The 21,551-nt window shown below is 34.4% G+C and overlaps 1 protein-coding gene and 1 long non-coding RNA gene across 2 annotated transcripts; both read right to left on the bottom strand.

Moving 5' to 3' along the window:
• Positions 1–4,595: 4,595 nt before the first annotated feature.
• LOC126748927 (uncharacterized) lies at positions 4,596–5,303 on the bottom strand. Its single transcript, XM_050458470.1, has 2 exons — positions 5,114–5,303; positions 4,596–5,057 (listed from the first exon to the last, which is right to left on the bottom strand). Exons 1-2 carry the CDS (start codon positions 5,209–5,211, stop codon positions 4,754–4,756), a joined length of 402 nt encoding a protein of 133 aa, XP_050314427.1. The 5' UTR covers positions 5,212–5,303; the 3' UTR covers positions 4,596–4,753.
• Positions 5,304–9,554: 4,251 nt separating this feature from the next.
• LOC126748878 (uncharacterized) lies at positions 9,555–15,550 on the bottom strand. Its single transcript, XR_007664828.1, has 3 exons — positions 15,318–15,550; positions 14,879–15,187; positions 9,555–10,292 (listed from the first exon to the last, which is right to left on the bottom strand). It is a non-coding gene; the product is annotated as an uncharacterized LOC126748878 (long non-coding RNA).
• Between the last annotated feature and the right edge of the window lie 6,001 nt (positions 15,551–21,551).

The raw sequence follows: 21,551 nt of genomic DNA, 5'->3' as shown, positions 1-21,551 counted from the left end.
GGGTGAGTTGCAGCGCGATACTCATAAGGACGTCATGCGCAATTGAGAGCGTAACTGTTGCAACCTCCTGCAAATTATTCGCAGCGACGACGATAGTGTATATGTTAATTACATGCTTTGGGAACACTTAACACCGTTAGTGCCTATTAAATCAAATAAATAAGTAATATGTAAAAAATCCAACTATAAACATTGAAGGATTTGCAGGGAACTAGTTGCTAACGACTGTTGCAAGTAATCGTAAATTGCTTCATATATTACAGAGCTGTACTTCTTGGAAAAACCGAATGTTTCTACATCCTTGGATTTTCCCCCGAAGTCTTTATATAAATATATCTTATAATTAGACCACTTTCACATTATAATTTAGCATTTGGATACGAACTGGACACGAATGCAATCGTCACGACTAAAAATATGCCCTTTCCTAAAACGACAATCCTTTTAATCTGCAGTAACATTACCATGTTTACTACTGCATCAGGATCCCTAAAAAAAAATCAATGGCTTATTCCTGGCATCGACAGTTTCCAAGCCAAAAGTCAAGTTACATAAGTGTGCAGGATGTCACATTTAAGGGTATAGTAACCAGAGACTGCCACCAGCGAGGGATGTTATTACATCTACTATGAAACATGATTCCCGATGATCTAATTGTCTGCCTAATTAATTATTGTCACTACATGATAGCTCAGGAGATGGCCCTGCAAATGAATAAATTAGAGCATTCACAAAAAAATTCTTTAAAGACTGAGATCGTGCTATTTACTAGAAAAAGGAAGCTAACCAGCAACTGAACTAGTAAGTACCTCATTAGGTTTTCCTTTATAAGTCAAGTACCTTGACATGATACTCGATAGCCCATCTTGCTGATAAAATCGACAATCTGCAAGCAAACCATCCACATGCAGACATCAATTACGGGAGACTTAACATAAGGAGCGCTAAGCTTATATGGGAGCTAACCAGAATGCCTGATAGACGGGAGACTTTGCTAGCCTCCAGAATCCGTTTCTCGCGACGGATCCTGACTAGTATAATATTACCGACCATGCACCACTAGGAATATCAATGCAATACAGAATAAATGCAACATATGAACTACAAATGAAAACTCCACTTATGAAGGATCCACCCATAGCGCGTAGATTTTGGTATTAGAGATCAGCGAACTGGAGACATTTGAAACACTTCCTCTCTTCGTTTCCTTGGAATGATGACTATTTCAGGATCAATGATCCTTCAATGTGTCTGAGCGAGAGGTGATTCTGGCAGGTATGGAAGCTTATATTCCGAACATCTTGAAAAACTCTTTAGAGAGAAAATCGTGGTTCGATAAAAGTTGCCCCAAGGGTTTCAATAACAATAATGCTACGTATGGCAAATAGATGATCGATACCTCCAAACAAAACATTTATAATAAGACAGTGAACAACAAACTTCTTAATTACCTAAATGGATTAAGGTCTTACTATAATAGCTAAAGCAGTTGGTCAAAGTTTCTGTAAATTAAGAATCCTACCATTGACTAGGGAACATCGTGCCATTGCAATAACCGCAATGGAAAAGGCAGACGTGCTGGCTCAGATGTTCGCATCAAACTCTACCGTATGGCAGTATATAACAGCTCTGGATATTTTAAAGGCATTCCACAGGGTCTGGCATATAAACCTTTTGCAGAAAGGAGTTTTCATAAGAAGCTTCCTCGAGAACCGATCTATCCAGTCATCGGTGATGGTCAAACTTCGCAGATGTCTCAAATTAAGTTTTTCAAGTCGCCTAACCAAGCGACTTCACCCGTACCAGGGAAGAACTGTTAATGTTGACCTTAACATTATTTTGGAGTGTGGTGACTAAGTTAGTTTAACGCAGCGAAGACTCAGGCTGCTGTATTTACAAAGAAGGAAGCCTTATTATGTCCAAATTTACATACTTCCGCCGCTACCTGCATCAGTTCACTTCCTAGGTGTAGAGGAGCATATTCTATATGTGGCAACATGATAATACTAACCACAAAACTTGAAACTATTGAAACTACTAACCACAAACTAAAACTATAATATTACAAAATTTAAGAAGAATATCTATATAAAAGAAGAATTAACTCTTAAGGCAAAAACGTTAATTCTAATCCATTGTGGGTATTCACAGTGGCGGATCGAGAGCTCATTTTTGGAAGGAAAACTTTTCTCTAGGTTATCAATCTACGATTAAAGCAATTTTTGTTGGTTTTAAATATTTAACTAAATTGAAGGTGAATTATGACTTTCATATTTTTTAATATATTTTTTGAAATGGATATAAATAATGTGAGAGGCATAGCTTTGGAGTTTCCCCTATTTCCCCCATTTGAATCCACCTTCGGAGTTCAAATTAAGATAAAAAGTTAGTTGTTCTGGAATTTGGGGTTTGAAGACCAATAACTTGGTCAGCCCAAACAGTTTTAAAAACTTCTGCCGGTACAGGTTTATGATCAAAATTTCATTGTACTCCTACAGCAGCATCATCAAACTGAAAGTCTGGTATATCGTCATATGTTTCTTCCCAATCATTACTTTCACCACCGGCAGCTGCTTCAGTTTGATTTACGACAAGTGAAGGAGTTGGATCGCGGTTATAATCGTCAGAAGAGTCACTTGTGTAACTATCATTTGTGGGTGAATAATCTCCTGGTGGTCTCTATCATCTGATCCAGCATATGGGTCTTCGTCGCTTTCATGGCCATAATTTTCTACATCTTTGTCAGCTTTTTTAACTGCGTTATAAAGTTTCAGCAACCTGCGCTTTTCTTTGGCGTACATTTTTTGTTAGAATCTGCAAGCAGTATTGTTAATGTAATGTAACTCAACCATCAATACATTTTTAGTTACAATGAAATACATTTTGCTTTAGCCTAATTTGCAAATAAAATATAATATATTTTGTAGTAATAATCAATAATAACTGACGAGTACAATTATGAATATTCTTACATGTGTACTTCTCCATCAACCTAGATCAACAAAACGAACAAATAAAAGAATACCTAAAGAAAAAAAGGGAAATGAGGTAGACTCAAGGTCAATTAAAATGTCTTTATGTAGGGATACGAGCCTACATATTTTTTTTGTATATTTTACGGATATTCTGTCTGCAATACCAGACGTGCCGTTTTCAGTGTTGATAATCATGTATCCCGAGACAGGTGTCTGCATTCTCCACAATTACAGACAACGTCAGCGAATGTATTAAAGACTAGAAATTAGTAAAACAAAAAGATAACACTTATAAATAATTTTTTTTAGCAGAAACGTGCAATTGCTGGCATTTAATTAAAATATTATTCCTGATATTGAAAAAAACACTTTTTAGAAAAAATAATATTAGAAAAGATAAGTTAAAATAGCATCCTTAAAGCAGACCATGCATAGAAAAACAAACTCTAATGATCAGCTCCCTGTCAATTTTGCCAAGCAAGATGGCCAACATCTGATTCCAATTCCGATCATGCAAGCTTCATACATGTAGTTTTCAGTTTAGTTGTTAGGTTAGGTTAGGTTATGTTGGGGGGCTAGCTAATAAGCCGTGCATGATGACTCAATAATTTATTAGGGCTTAACCTACTTTTCTTAAGCATAGCCGACCTCCTTAGGAGTTCAATCTATTTATTGTAGGAAGGTTTTCTATCTCTGCCGTTTGAAATGAGACCCCAAAGCCTTGCCTTATTCTTCTTATCTTTCCATTCTTTCACCCTTCTATAATCTATACTTAAAATTATCTACCAAAATAATCTGATGTTTAAGGTTGATTGATATATTTAGACTTGGTTTCCGATCGCAAATATTATTTTAGCCCTGTCTCCTGACTCCTTTATGCATCAATATACATGCAAATTCCAGTCTTTTAGCAATACCTTATATGTTGCCACACATTTTTCGGTCAGATATTAAGATCGTGTATGTGTCTTTCTTCGCTTAATACTCTACTGTGGCTGGCACATATTTCCCAGAAGCTCGGTTGAACCCATCTTGGTATCAACTCTACTTAAAATGCCATTTGCGGCATGCTAGAACCTATGACTATGACTAGCCAATTTCTTTGGTGCCACAATACCCCAAGGCATTATTATAAAGCAGAAGATCATAGCCCGAGGGCCGAGAAAAAAGGAAGGTACTTCACGGATCCCCCACTTGCGCTGGGAGGAGCAATAAATGCGTAGTGAACGCCGCAGACGACACAACTTGGGATCGATTAATCCTCTCACGCCTATCGGTGTCGGCCCTCGCCGCGGTCAATTTAGATCGAACTCCAGTTCCATCCAAATTGTTCATAGAAGCATTAAAAAAGCGCTATCGTTGTCTTTTTAACTTGTGCTTAATAAATTAACCAAACCTGTGTTTTGTTCAGAGCCTTGCCCTCTAAGTAGAGATGCAAGGGAGGCAAACCAAGAAGCACCTTTATGGTAAGCCAGTCTCGGCTTTTCAGTTCTTGGACCAAGTTGTTAAGAAACTTAGCTCCACCACACCACACAAAAAATTGAGCATTGTTTATTAAAACGCTGTGTATTTTCTTTTTTATTAATAACTATATAACACTTGAGGGATTAAAAAAAAATCTTTCAGAATAACTTTATTTTATTAATGCAAGTTTGATTACATGTCATAAACATACAAAAGACCCTTATCTTAGCGTTGCAAAAGGAAAAACCAAATTACTAATATTAAAGCAAACTGCATAAGAGGGGGCAACTTAAAAAATCATGTTAGTCAAGCCATTACGGGAAATAGCTGGAAATGAATTGCCAGATCCTAAGGCCCAAGAACTTAACGGCGGAATACAGCAGCCATAAGTATATAGAAAAGACCAACGCTATGCAAAGGAGTAGATTCTTGATAGTGCTGTTTGTACGACCCCCACCAGCTTCGAGCGACTCATCTTCCAGATCCGGTACTAATCGTTCATAGACGCGTCCTACGATCGCGTCATGGGCCATTTCAATGGATGCTCTCATGAATATTTCCCTCTGAATACTGCGTAAGAAATTGAGTCGGTGGCGAGGGACAATGGCTCCGTTAACTCTAGAATCAAAAATTATTAAAAGAAATGCCGAATGAGGGTTGAAAACAAAACTCACGGATTTTGCACCTGCTGGCTAATCCGGTCGCACAGTCGCATGAGATCCTGTAAGCTGTAATGGCTTAAATCTTCATCCAACTCTTCGTATAGATCCATGATGAAATTATTTAATTATTTGATTAAATTGTGGTTTTATTGAGAATTTAATCAAGAGAAGCCACGCTCAATTATTATTTATGGCGGGTATATTCTTTTATTGACGTATGACTTTTGACATTTGACGCCTAGAAAGGTCCGTCTAAGAGCGACTTTACATGGTCAAATCAATCACCTAGAAGGACCGCAAATTTTTTTTTTTAATAAATAAGACTTATACCAATACACATAATGACGAAAGGCTTCGGCGTTAGTAGCTAAAGAGCGGTGGCCCGATCACCTCTGGTATGAATTGAGTCAGCTCATACTTGGTTTTTAGTGGAAGCTTTTATAAAGGTGCGGTGGTATTGCTGCACTAGTTCTGACGCGAGGCGTAGTCTAAGCAAGAACTGCATGTCTGCAATCTGTTTGAATATTCATCATTTTCTCAGGTACTGCTGATTAGTTGTTTTGCCTCTATATTAAAAGCACTTGGCATAGTCCCTTGCATTATGTTTAATTGAAGGTCTTTGGAGTGTACGCCACGGCCCTAACTTCTTATTCTTGATTTGGCACCATTCGAGTAGACCTTAGGAATATTACATTGGTACCAATTTTTTTTTCAGAATACAATGGCACAAAAGAAAAAACCTTATGATACTCGAGTATCAGGAGTAGCGTCAATGCTAAAGTGAAACGAAGGTGTCTAAAAATTGTCTTAAAGTTCTTTAAATTCAAATGTTCGGGAAGGACGTCTTTTGAAAGTAACAGATTACACTTCTTCATAAAAAGGAATCCCGAATATATTACTATTATACGAATATATTATATTACTACCTCTTTAATAAAATTAAACTAAGAACTTCAGCACATCATGTAAACTTATGACAAAGATATCTTGTTGATATTCCAAGACATCATAAAGAAATTTTTATAAATCATCTTTTTCCTCCAATGCTGCCAAGCTGATAAATAAGTATAAAATAAGTGTTACACCGTTAGTCTGCTCATTTAGAAATCCAATTTGGAAAAAAAAATTTGTTTAACGACATGTTTGATAGACCTCATTCCAAGGAAACAAATAAAGGAACTGTCTTAAATCTTACATGGCATAGCTGTATCCTAGGTTTTCATTTCAAATTTACATCTTGCGGTTAGTAATTTGTGATCTGATGTTCCAGTTGAGCCGCGGCCCAAAGCCTCCGGATTTGAAAAGCTTGAGAGATTCGGCTTGAGAAAATTATATGAATTGCGACGACATTTTCTGCTGAAAATGAATGAAATGATGAATTTCGATGATGTTGCTACATGTTTTGCGAGTAAAAAGCATATAAAAGAAGCATTTAAGTTGTAATGTTATAATTGCCTTATCATATAACGTGAATCTTATTTCGAACTGCATTTTTAAGTGGATTTCTGAGTGTGATTAACATTGTATTTGAAATGCTAATACATGTTTATTAGATTTTTTATATAGTGGGTAAAGTTTATTCGTCATTTGAAAAAAGGATCTGCACTTCTGGGACCGCCCAGAGCCCCTGAATCTATGATTTGGCCCTGATTCTAGTGATGCATCTATGGTAATGTCTTTAATGTTAATTGAGTTCTCTCACTGCAGATCACCCTAGCCTCCAGCAGGGGAAGCAAGTTTTGTTGCCTCCTACAAGAAATGAGTCCTTTGCCAGGCAATCTCTGCCACCATATTGATTCCAACAAAGCGGAACGAGTCATCGTGAGCAAGATGGTTTCCTTGACATTCCAGTGGCGTCAGGCAAAGCATGGCTCTCGTTATGTTAAGGAATGTTATTTCGACAAACTGTACCCTGATCTAGTTTCTGACCCTAGATAATAGCGTCAGACTAAGGTACTTGCTTTTAAAGCAAAACTTAGTATAGTACTTGATAGTAGACCCTGACTCGATATGATGAAAACCTAAAATTCATCCCCAGGAACTATGCTGGTATATATATCCGCTGGCGGATAAAACCTTGATGTTATTCGTTAATGAGCTTAAAATTAGCCGATCATTGAATTTAGCAACATTTTTGAGGCGCAAGAAGTTTTCTTTTAAGATTACTGCGTAAGAAATTTTCTTTTTTTAATGAAAATCATTTTAGGAATATTCAAATTTGTTGATGAAAATATTCTCAAGAATAATAAATGTTTGCTAAGAAAGCTGACCTAAACAACAGCACTAACTTTGTATTTAGTTGCTTAATGTTTTTTGTATTGGTAAATTCTGGATAGCTTACATTAATTGCTGATTTGGGATACGATCTATTGGAAAGCACCATTTATTTAGGAAATAGCAATATAATTGAATGTTGCTAACACATAATTTAAAAAGCCAAAAATTAAGAATAAAGAAATGAAATAATGTTAAGTAAAATTTGGGATCTTAAAGATTTTCATCTTTTAAGAGCTTTAGTTCTTTTTCCGGCATAAATAAATTTTAAATATTGGTAACCAGTATTGTATATTTTTACAAAGAGAAATAGATGCAACTTAAACAGATAAACTTTAATATAAGACTTTTATAATTGTTTGCTTTTTAATAATCTATGCTAGAATACTTTTTTCATTACAAAACTAATAGTATGACACTTTGTACATTTTTTCCTATAATGGTCCATGCATTTTTGGCTTGTATGAATTTAGTTATTTTACTATTGCTAGATGGCGCCACTCAAACATAATCTGTTTTCATCTTAACGTAGTGGGCGTTTTATTTAGCCCTGTCTTTTTGGACACCCTTTAAGTTTTGTCATTTGCAAATTTATGTTATGGCACAGGTAAACATGTCATGGTTTACGGTTTCGTAAACAAAGCTTTTTTTAAAATGTGCCACAACTCTTTAGGATTAATTTTAAACTGTAGATCCATTGATTGTTAGGTAAATATTGTATTTAGAAATATTTTACTAATAATGTCTGAAAGAAAATCGATATTAAAATCGTTACCAAAAAACAGCACATTATAACAAGGATAAAAGGCAGAAACCACATTTTCCACGCTTTTCCATTGCGATACAACTGTCAAGATTTTTAGTTGGAGGTCTATATAAAGTACCAAAACACATACTCTTACCATTTATTTTGGTTAAAATCTATAACTACTCTAATTTGCTGAAGGCCCGTGGTAGATTCAATACTTTTTAGTATCAAACTTTATATTATCAGGAACATAACACACTACTCCGCCTCTGTGCTCAACTCTAACCTTTCTAGCCAATTGATAACCGATTACTCCACTCAAAATACTACCATTCAACCAAGTTTCTGACAACCCCAATATATCCCGTATTCAAAAAATTGAAAGTAAAGCTGGAACACAAGAACCATGATAAAGAATTGAACATGACTCGCGCAGTAAGAAGTAATTTTAACGAAATGTGGTTTTATTTACAGAAGAAAGTAGTATGTTATAGGTTGCTTATATAAAAATGAAAAAAAAAAAAAACACTAAATGTGGCTTAAAATAAATTACATATTACAGTTCCAATTTGATTTCCCACTATCAACTATGTATGTATAATTTAAATAAACGAATATTACCCAGTGCAAACGCTAAAAACCAGTCCAGGCTAAAAAACAAATTTAAACCATTTGTTAAGTTATATAAGCAAATACATAAGTAAAAGTTAAATATATGTAATAATTATAATGCAAGAATCCGAGAAAGTTCCTGAAATTGCCAAACTCATCTCATCCGGTGATGGACCGATACGCATTATCGGATTTGTCCCAAGTAAGTCTTGATGCGACTTAAACTCCACCTCTTTTATTCATTCCTAATATGATATAAAGCTTTCTCCCCTACTCCACAGTTTGGTAGTGTCCTATGCTAAGCCAATAAGGTATATAGTTTATATGATATAGGAGAATTCCAATTAAGAGACTAGCTTTGTACTGAGACTAAGACTTAGTTCTGTCAGACAGTTCTTCTGTATCCTTCTTACCGTCATCACTACATACTGGAACACTAACCAAAAACTGCAGGATTGTAGTCAAAGTAGATGTAGGTACTAACCCCTTATTTATTCTTCACCATCTGCAACCTATCTGATGTCTCTTATTTATATGTCAAATGGTTCTGCTTGTAATACAGTATTTTATGTCCCTAGCGACGAGGACTGTCTTGTCGTTTAACCGATTTATTCCAGTTCCAGTTGACTTTAAACTTTCAATACAACTCATCAATTCGATATGCATTAGATAATTTATAATAAGAGTTATATATGTATATTGAGCCTGAGAAATGTAAATGACCAAATACCATAAATTGTCTTTATCCAGTAGTAATGTTGCGTTTGCTTACACTATTTTAGACTTATAAAACAAAACTTCTTAATAAAAGCAAAAAAGTATTATTATTATTTTTTTATTTTTGAACAAAGTCTCATTACAACATATCACAAGGCTCTCAAGTTTCCTCAAGCTTGTAACATGATTACTATTATTAAATATTAAGAAAATGAGAACACCTTGGTGATTATCGGAATGAACAAATACATTTTATTACAATTGTTTGGACACGCTTAAGGAAAGCGGTGAAACAAGTTACATCAACGAATAATTATGTGACAAACATGTAGAAGAAGTTTCCCCCCAAGTTGCTAATATCATTTATTATAATTAAATTAAACAATTAAAATACCCTAAGCAGTCTATTGATTATCTTAACAAACAAATAGACTAACAATTCAATGGATTAAAATTAATTAGAATCACTTAGGATTGTCGTTAACGAACCAGCGAAAGTACAAATGAACGGAAACCCAGGAGAAGAAGAGGACCGAGCAGACGTGAATAATTCCAGCCACGCGTCCTTTGGTGAATCTGGTAAAGAAACTCTCTTTTCGTGGAGAAGAAGTGGGTAATTTCATGGCTTCGAATAGTTCTTCGGTCAGTTGAGTACTACAAATAGTACATTTGCAGCGTAATCTAGGCTTAGGAATTGAACGATCCAACTTCAGATTCATGAGACGAATATCGACGTTTGGATAATCCATAGTCAACTTTATAACGATTGACCTCTTAAGATGTCTTCTCACCTGCATTAGTTGTACCGTTCCGTCCTGATAGTATTGTTTAAGGAACTTCCTATAAAGTTTAAACAAAGTTAATATAATTTAAACCATATTTAAATCGGGTATCCTAATAAATGACAGAAATATGAAATAAAATCAATATTTTAAATGCCTCTAAGTGGATTAGCCTTTGGCTAGACTTTTACTATATACATTATTGGAAAGTACAAATAAAGCCATTATTTATTTATTTATACACAGGGCTTAAAATGTAAAATGCACAAAAATTTTTATATATACATATACGAGTACATATTTTCAAATTTTATTTTATTCCATTAATGTTAAATAGAAAGAAATAATAAAAAATATGGTATAAATTGAAAACTGCATTAACAAAAGAAAAAAAACGAAATAGATTTTGATGGAAATAAATCGTATACAATTATTTATGCATAGATTCAACAATATGCATCACCCTAAATTTCCGTTTTGTTTTTATCGGCTAAAATTGATTAGAAAGCTATTATTTCATGAGTTTCAATTAAGAAAACAACTAAAATCTTGGAAAAACAAGTTTATTACTCCTAAGACTTCTTTTTTCAATACAGGGTTATTTTTCACTAGAAAGTAATATTCAAATCGATAGTTTTTCTTAGTAAAGGTACTGAAATTTTTTTTTTTTTTTAATACCGTGTAATAACCACCTCTAGCGTCTATGCAAGCTTGTAGACGCCTGCTCTTAAGTAATATGCTGTTAAGTTATATCATTCTTCCCGAGCAACATGAACAAGCTCTTGTATAGTCCCACGTAGGTTTCTGCGTATTGCCACTGCCCTGGAAACCATGTCTCAAGCAGGTTCTATATCTGGCGATAGTGCGGGTTTGTCTAAACGATTGATGCCTTCTGATTCCAGATACCCATTTACAACTCTGTTGCCAGTATTCGCCCCCGCAATGTAGAGACCGATACTTGAACTCGCAAAGCATCTCATCATACTCTTTAGACTGTTAGTAATGCCATAGTTGGGTTTCTTCAGATGGTTAATCAATATAATGGTTCTATTATTGATTAGTTTGACGCCAGCATGCAGGAACCCACCTAGGACTATACAAGAGCGTTTTCATATTGCTCGGGAAAAATGGCACAATATTCCTCAACAGCATATCTTCAATCTCATAGACATTATGAGCAGGCGTTACCAAGCTTGCATAAATGCTAGACTATACACGGTATTAAAAAAGTTTTACTGGAAAAGAAGACCTTTTTTAAGACTTTTTTTTTTAATTTTTATACCCGTCACTTTTAGACCTTTTTAATTCTAAGTAAAAATTGTTCTCAATTTGGATCCTACAAATATGTGTACATTACTACATAGATGTTTTAGCACATCTTTTATTATTTAACTTGGAGAAGTCTTCCGAATGCAACCTTTAAACATTTTTTTTATTGATATTAAAATTTTTCTGTTTATTCAATTATTTTTTCTTTGTTGCATCTTTAAACTATATTTTTCTTATGATTTCTATAACTACTAAATTTAAATTAAATTCCTTCCTTTGTATTAAATGCAAAAACAGAAAGTATGAAACTTGAAAAAATAATTCAATTATCTATTGATTTAACATATGCAATCTAATTATATTTGTAAGTTCTTAAAGCATTTAGAAAAAAAATGCAGAATATTATTTAATAAGTGCCCGATATTTCCAAAGTTTCCGATATTTAAAAAGTTTCTATACATGTGTAGTCTAAAATGCTTGGTTTTCAAGGCTAATAGACTTATTGGACTATTTTTTGTGCCCCTGAGGTGAATTTTACACCTCCGAAAAGTCACTTATTTCTTATTATATATTATATGTTTAATATCAAACATTTTAGGCTAAATGGTCAAGGTTACCTTAATTTTCTAATACATAATCTAGCAGCACTTCTGGAGGAAGTTCCCATAGCACAAAGGCAGATCATGTATTTTATGCATTTTCATTTTCCGCTAGCGGATAGGAATCATTTGCACCAAGAGAGACATTGAATAAATAATAATTTTTGAGAGACATTGAATAAGGACGTGGTGATCCACAAGCTTAACTAGCAAGATCACTATTCTGGTACTACTTGAAAACTTTAGTTTACTCAATACTGATTAATACTGAAGAGCAATTACAGCAACGTATTAATGACTGTTCCAATCAAATTCGTACAACACCATTTCATTTGAATGCTAGGGACGAAGAAGACAAATATCTAGGAATAAAGCATGCGCAAACAGACCATAAAACTATAAGAGGGAGCTGACTACTAAGTTTACTATAAGAATGCGACGACTCCTCAAAACAAGTATTAATACATATGGAGTCAGTTCACTAATTTACTCTTTTGGTATTATAGGATGAACTAAAATGGACAGCGAAAACTTGCAAAGAAAGGTTAAACTACTCCTAAAGAAAGCCAATAAGTATCACCCGCGTATTGCCGTAAGCCGAAGTATGCTACCTCGACATAATGGTAGACATAGAGAAGCAACTGACTCAGCAAATTAGTAACTTGCGAACCTTTCTCTTAAAAAAGGCTGAAACATCAGACATTCATCGTGCCGTATGTGAAGTAGACAACTCAACACCACTTAAACTCCAGGAGCTTCAGCTACCCATACACTATAGCACTAAGAAAGAAAAAATTTCTTTTTCCCTTGAATGGAAAAACCACTAAATGGAAGGCATGTTCACGAGGTTCAACAAGAGTAAGTCGACATAGCGGTGTCGAACTACTGGTTGACTTCGGGACAGCTTTTCCCCGAAACTGAAGGGTTTCTTGTAGTTATCCAAGATAAAGTAATACCCACAAGAAATTATTTAAAGTTTGTCCTAGGTGACCCGATGGTACAAAGATGTAGGTATGGATGTGCAAAAACGGAGTCAATTACAGACCGTGGAGAAGAACAGCAGATGCATTGAAATGAATGGTGGTCACTTTTAATATGAATGAATTAACGAATGCACTATTTAAATAAGGAATTTAGGTAATTGGTTTCGAAGACGTTTTAAAAATCATGGAATGTTGATTTTTCAATTAATTATTTAATAACTACTTGGTTCTTTTTGAAACACTATAACTTTCATAAGTTTGAGTTAATTAACTAGTTAGCAACCCATCAGAGCAAACTCTTGCAAAAACTATCCTTTTCGATGTTCCAAATAATTTTCCAATTTTCCTAAATCAAATTCACCATTTGATTTAGGGTCAAAATTTATAGCAGAGGATATTTTTCGAAATCTTATCTCACTCTTTCATTACCTCTAACTGCTTTAATATGCATTTTTCTCCCTATACTTATCGGATTTTTTTAAACTATTTTTAGTGGTACTATCACCAAAGTATATAGATTTCAACGTTGGATGTTAGACTGTGCTATCACCTTCCAATTTTTTTTATACCATTTTAATGATATGATTATTTTATACCTGATAATTTTAAAATATTTAGTATAAATAAATTTAAGTATAAAAAGTGATCGCTTTTATTTAATCAACAAACTTACTAACTGTAAGTAAATTTTTTCATTAAAGACAAAAAAAAACTTAAGATGGACTCCTAGACTACGAAATGAAAATTTTTTTAGCATCCAAGCGCCAGAGTTCTTGAATAATTGTTGGATAGGTAGAGGAGGGCCTCAACTGTGGCCTCCTAGGTCGCCAGACCTTAATAGTTTGGATGATTTTCTTTGGAGTCATGTATAAATTTTAGTTTCGAATCATAGATCGAATAATAGACTCTTATAGAACGAGTCAAAATACTGCAGGATTTTTTGAAAGAGTACACGAATCAATCATGAGAAGATGGGATGTGTTTTGACAGACCAGTGGTGCACATTTCCAACATTTATTGTGATTTTGATCGGGTTTTCCATCATGTTTTTATTTAGTGCTCGTTATTTCATTTTGATTACAGAAAAATTATTTTACAGAAGTGCTTCAATTTTTTTAAACAAGCATCACTTATTATTTTAAACTCAAATATTTCGAAAACGGTGGTTTGTAGCGACATCTAATAGAGTACATTTTTCGCGTTAAATTATTAATGAATTTATTTCTTGGACCAATAATATAATACAAGGCTTTACAAGAAGCCGCCTTTAAGTTATAAAAGTTACGAAGATAGCGCCATTTATAAGTAAGAGCTATATTATGGACAAATTCAAACTTATCATGTTAAAAAACTACCAGATATCAAATGTCGTTCAGAAATCGGCATTATTTAGAAAATTATGTAGAAAAAAACAAAAATAAAAATAAATCTTTGACACTACACATGTGTAGAATCTTCTATTTTAACTTAAAAATACTTTAAAAAATTACCCTGTGAAATATGGGACACTTATAACACCCTGTAAATCATTTCAAACATAAAACGGATTAAATATACTGGATATTGCAGCTATCGATATTGCAAATCAAAAATATCGATATTACGTATGTTTTACTATATTGGGTAGTTTATGGAGCGAGGCGCAAAGCGCTTATAACTGATTATTGCAAGATCGGGTCTTTTTTACTTCTTGGAAAATGCTAATTATGCATTATAGTAAATGTAAACAAAATCGACAGACTCAAAATCTCTAAAATCATTATCTAACCTCAAAAAATTAAATTGTAACTTACGGGTTGTTCAGCAAAGTGGTGATTACATCGAAGACTATAAGTTGATCATCAACTGAAAAAAAAGTCAAATCGAAGGTTCTTACACGTGCCATTGCGATATTCTTTCTCTTTTCAAATTAATTTAAATCCAATAATTTCTGGAGCGTAAACCAAAAACAGCGCTAACAAATTTGATGACAGACGAGGTGAGGGGGTGGGGGAATTAAATTGACAACTGACGTTCTTTAGATTGCATGTTTTGTCGGGATGAAAATGATGGGCGGCTCGTGTGACATTGTTAAGATTTCCAATTCATCGTACCCCTCTAAGCTGCAATATGCGATGTATAATTTAAATGGTGAATGAATTAAGGCCCGTTTAAAATACCCTGCGTATCATTTGGATTGTAATATCGGTATTATGCCTCATTTATCAAAAAATTCATATCGATGGATCTTACCTGTAACATTGCAATTCTGTCTGTTCAATCTGCCTTAAAAAAAATTTTGTCAATTGACACTCTGCCAAAAAGGCGAAAAATAAAAAGAATCCCTTATCTTGATATTTATAATTATCAGCCCTTTTTTTATTGACTAAATTATTCCACTTATGGCAATTCAATAAATATTTAATTTTTCGCAATCAAAATTACCCGTGAAAAGCGCTCATGTAAAGGCACTTCTCCAGACTCCATGTTTTATCGGAATGAAATAGGAGGCGAGCTGCTTTGACGTGTTTTCCACTTCATCGTTATAACATCGAATTTACAATCAATACTTAAATGATTTAAAAATTTAATGGAATAAATTGTTTTTACTGTTTGTTAAGGTGTGAATATACTCAATATCCAAAATAGATGTCCAAAATACTCAACTGTTTTATTTTACATGTATACACTAAACACGCTTACTTAAGATTTCTTAAAATATTTATTTACGCTGGATTTATTTACTACTATTTATGTTGATTTTTAAAAGTCTCACTTTTTTAACTGTCCTCATAACGGTGCGGGCTCCTTATGCAAAGTGCTTTCAAAGTTGAGTCATTTAGTTGAGTCGTAGGACTAGTAAAGACGAGCCGATACACCAAAAATCACCTACAGTGTGTCCCACTAAAGGGTTAGCCACCCCTCTAAAATTTTTGTTTCCAATATTCAAAAACTTTTTTTTGTTGGATAGGTGGTCAAAAATGGCACTTATGAGCCAAGTTCGACATTTAGAGAAAGCAGGTCCATGGCCTACTGTATTCAAGTTTGAAATGCTAAAAATCGAGAAGTAGTATTAGCGATATTTATTTTTTTAAAATGGTACTGGATTATTGTTCCGGACCACTTAAAACATAAGTGTACCAAATTTTGTTATGATAGTATATAGGGTGTTGAAATAAATTGGAGTCAAATTTTTAAAAGGCGCAATAACATTCTTAATTAAATACGAATATTTTTTTAATTTTTGGTTGGAAATATCCTTCAATAAACAACAATCGATCATATTATCATACTATTTTGGGCTCAATTTGTTTGTTTTTTATGATTTTGTATAAGTTGATTGTGTCTGGTTAAAAATTATTTTGTGGGAATTTTACCCAAGTATGCTATGAAAGAAAATGTTCCTGACAGTTTGTCAAAGTTTTCATGCATTTAGTGCATTTTGACTGCTTGTCGAACAATTATGGGTGATTATAATTTAAACGAAAGAGTTGAAGTAGTGCGGCTAGTTGGCGATGGAGTTAGAACATTTCGTGAAGCTGCGGCGGAATTTAACAGGAGACATCCTGGTAAAAACATCCACCATTCAACAATAGCCAGAATAAACTACGGGTTTGATCAGTCTGGTTCAGTAGGCGGAGTACGTCCTCATTTACATCGTAATCGAGCAAATATTAATAACCAAATAATTCTTGAATACTTTAATGCTAATCCGCAATCTAGCATTAGAGTTGCTAGTGCCAACTTAAATATTTCCAAAAATTGCATACGGAGGTGTTTAAAGAAAAATAACAAGAAGCCTTTCAAGCCTATATTCCTTCACACTTTGGACCACGGGGATGAAGAACGCAGGATGGAATATTGTTTGTGGTTACAAGGCGAGTATTTGGCTAACCCTACATTTTTGAAAAATATTTTATACACTGATGAGGCAACATTTACTACAAACGTCTTTGTGTCATCTCAAAATATTAGAATGTGGAGTAACGTAAGTCCCCATTGGGTGATACAATGTAAAAGGCAGTATTCGCAGAAAATTAACGTATGGTGCGGTATCTTGAACGAACGTATAATCGGGCCGTTTTTCTTTAATGAAAATCTAAATGGACTTAATTTTCTTCGATTCCTGGAAGGTGATTTTAGTAATGTAATCGATGATTTGCCGTTAGCCGAAACAAGAAACTTACACATACAATTTGACGATGCGCCTATCCACAATGCAGTGATAGTGCGGAATTGGCTAAAGCAGAATTATCCGAATCGATGGATAGGACGAAACAGTCCATTAATTCAGTGGCCAGCCCGTTCCCCCGACCTTTTTCCTTTAAATTTTTTTCTTTGAGGAACCCTTAAAAACAAAGTGTACAAATCAAGACCGCAAACTCTACATGATCTTTGTGAGCGCATTAGAATCAGGTAAATCATCAGGTAAATCATGCTTTGGTTTTTATGGTAAGGGGCCTAAGAAAACGTTACAAGAGTAACAACAAGCAACTTTACAAGAACCCTAATAAAACTGAGGCTTAAAAAACTTATATTTTCTTGTATAAAAGATTTACAATCCATTGGTACAAAAGTCTGCACAACCATTTGTGATCAGGGGATACCTCATATTAGAATTTATATTTTGTTTTTATTTGCTTACATTAAAAAAAATAAAAAACCATGAATATTGCTGGAAATTGGCTGGGAATGATAGCTCAGTGCCAATCGGGGTAATACTGGACGGCATTTCAGCGGATCCGGTAGGCAGCGACGTGTTACACACCGGTCTGTCAAGACTGCGGGGTACCCCCTAACAAAGATCGGGGATATTCGAGCCATGCAAGCATCATTCACACCGTAATCTTGTTAAAACTAAAGGCCGCGGCTATTGACTGGATGTCGACAATCGTCCCTGTGGCAACGCTTGCAGCTATCGGACTAAGAACGCATTAAAATAAAATTCTATTTAAATTTATCTCTTGACACTCTGCCGTTAACGCATTAACTTCTATAATTCTACAAATGACTTCAAATCACGCAATAGATCACGTTTAAATTTCTTGCCACATGCCACCAAGATGATCGCCCCCGTCCTTGTCAACAACATCAATAGAATTTCTGTCTGATCATTAGGTAACCCGCATTTCCCTATATTTGTGTTCTATACTGAAGATGGTGGATGTTGATATCATAAGGATTTCCTCTTGCAGCAGGATCTCTCGAAGAAATAACAATTCAGCTTATGTCCAGAGAATGACGTTGAAAAGTATAACAACATACCAGAATTTGAACGCCTTTTAACCTGAAGACAACCTCTAACATACCGCGAATAGTTCAAGTTATCGAGCCTGCATGTGAGTTTGGGATTTGCTAGGCTTCTGAAATCCTCAGCAAGCAACTCCTTGTTTAGAATATTCTCTAATTATTCAATGTTAATTAAGTAAGGTGTCACAACCATCCTTATAGGTTGGCCTCTGATGTGACGCATCTTTAGTAACCAAGTAAAAAATCTTTCTACCAGTCTATATATACGTTATCTTGAGAGCTAGCTCATCTTTGGGGTTTGGCCCACGTTGTTCCTAATTTTTTTCCGAATTTTGTGCAGAAATTCAGCTATTCCTCCAGACTTTTGCAAATACTTAGCCACACGATATGCCAGAGCATACTCAGCTGGACAGATCTTGCTGCACTTCACAGGTCACCCCGTGCTGACTCTTTCGGCCTCAGGATCAGCAACAACTCCTCGCCATAGTCTGACTTAAGGGTCGAGAACCTCCCTCATATAACCGTCACCAATCATTGTGACTTGTATATAAATTAATTCTGTGTGACCATTAGATATAATACTAGCCCAGAACATAGCACTTCCTACTGCGAACGGTGGTACGGGATCTGCATGAGCAAGCTGAATAGCTCTTGTTGGCTACCTCCGTACTCGCATCCGATGACTATCCTGCACCAAACAAATTCATGTTTCGTTCGAAAAAATACCGAATTCCAAAATTATGCCGGTAAAGCAATGTGCTCTTGTGCCCATTGCAATCGACGAACTTAAATAGCAATCGTCACTACTTAAAAATTATTCGGAATATTGCAAAACGAGTTTCACTTCCTATAAGTCCATTCTTAAAATTGAAAAAAGTTTTATAACTTACAAATAAGTATTTCTAGCATCTTTTGGTGACAAAACAGCGTATATTTCATAAATTTATAGAACTAAACTCTTTTAATAAAGACGATAAGGATTTTTATTTGTTTTTATTTTTAAAGTCTCAATACACGATAATTATCATGTCACAAAAACCTCACAAGTTTCCTCAAACATGATATGAACTCAATAACGTGATTGTATATTTACTAAATTAGATAATTAAGTTCAACTGAACTCCCAGATAAAAATTATCTTTATAAACAAATAAACAAACTCATAATACAATAGATTACAAATAATTGAAATCCCTGAACGAAGACAGTATGAACTTGCATGCACCAATGGATGATTACACAAATGCAAAACATGCCAAAGACAAACAATTTTCTAAACAATTAGAGAAAATCTGGCACTTATAGTAGTCTATGAGGAAAGCTTAAAAACGAAAATTTGTATCCCTCTCTGTAGCCATTTTTTTAAATTTAATTTTCTGGCTAAACACTAAGTGAAACACAAAAATGGATGTAATTAAATTTTCTTTAATGATAAATTGGAGGTCCTTGCCGAAACTGTAGTGTCAGGAGTCCGACCTATCTAGCAATACTGAGGTTAGCGAATCTTCCAGTCACTGTCCTGGAAACCGATCTTCAGCTACCGATTATTCAGGGTTCTTTCCTGAAAACTCCGCATGCCAATAGCTCCAAAACAAAAATTAATATTTAATTTCCGTAAAAAGTGGTCAATGTACGGAATCACGGAGATATTTTCCTTAGTTGAGAGGTTTAAAAAATTCGACGCTGGCAAAGACCAGGGCTACCTCTAGCAAATATATAAATAAATTATACAAGTGTAGGTATTCTGCAATATAAAGTTAGTTGTAGTTACTAGCATCTTTTCGTAACACAAAAGCCAGACTTTCCCTAAAGGAGGAGTTGGTTGCAAAGGACCTGAGAAGCATTGCAAGTCTCAAGTTGGAATGCGAACTCGATAACTAGAACATGATGATTCTTAACATGTTAGAAGTAGTCTTCAGGTCTACAGGCGTAAAAGATCTGGTGTGCTGTCTTACTTTCCAGCGTCTTTCTGTGGTGAAAATTGTTGATTTTTATTTCTACAAGAGGTCCAGTTTCAAAAAGAGAAACTTCCGCCGATATCGATATCTACCATATAGCAAAGTAGCATTGCCAGCGGGTAGAGAAGGAAGATCCTTAGTGGTTAAGAACCATCATCGTTGATAATACTTGACAAAATGAAGTTCCTCTAACAGACCAAGAAGAAGATTTTGATATCCAGACGGTCCTAAACTAGATAAAGAAACGGAAGAAGCCAACTGGGGAAGAAGTTGCCAAATATTCTCCCAATGTCATATTGGATATTATTGAACTTGGAATTTTTTTTCTCTTTTTTTTTCGACCACGACGGCAAAGAGAAAAGAAAGCAATAATTGTCCGTAAATGTCGGATTTTGGAGATGCAAAAGGAAATCCTCGCTGATGTTAGGAGGACATCTCAGACTTAGAAAGATCATGCGAAAAGTGAGGGAATAATTTTAGTGCCTTAATAGCAAGCAGGTGCAGGTAATGCGCTGTTTGTGCAGCAAGTAATGGGCCGCCAAGAAAGCAGAAGCTTTTAATGTGTAATGCGTCAGTTTTGGATGCGTTTAATGCCTTTGGCAACAACTTTTTTCTGATGATATAAATTTTTAATAGGTTTAGAAAAATGTACTGGGCGAGCCTTGATCTTAAAAGATCCATTAATCTCATTTTTTCAATATTTGAGGTTAGGAATGAGATTTAAAAAAAGTTTTTACTGACTTCTTTTGATGTTATTTGTCTACTTTTTCATAAAGAAAAAGTCATACCATCCCATTTGATTTTTTTTTGAATTTTGGGTCATGGTATTAAAACTAGCCCCATGGCGAAGAATTCAATTAAATTAACTATATAATGGTCGATTATTATTGCTCAAGAAATGCTCTTTTCAACGATACCAAACTTGTGAAAATCGGTCAAACAATTAAGAAATTAAAGTGGGTTATTGCAAAAACAATTGAACGCCCACAACAATCTTTATTTTTAAAATAACTAAATTTTTTGCATACAAAAATGATAGATAAACCAAATCTCTTTAAAAATGCAAAGAAAAAATTAGTTCCTATGCGAAATTTAAAGGAAATGCAATTTCAAAATTTAAGGTGTTTGCTGCATTTTATTCATTGTTATCCACGGAACACAATATAAAAATGTCTAGATAATAGGATCTCCAAACTATATGAAACTAAAGGAGTTAAAAAAATACAAGCAAAAATTAATATTCCAATTAGATATCCTCAGCATATGCATGCAATATGTT

The sequence above is a fragment of the Anthonomus grandis genome, chromosome 22 (genome assembly GCF_022605725.1).
Source record: "Anthonomus grandis grandis chromosome 22, icAntGran1.3, whole genome shotgun sequence".
Lineage (NCBI taxonomy): Eukaryota > Metazoa > Arthropoda > Insecta > Coleoptera > Curculionidae > Anthonomus > Anthonomus grandis.
This window is presented reverse-complemented; position numbering and strand designations above follow the sequence as displayed.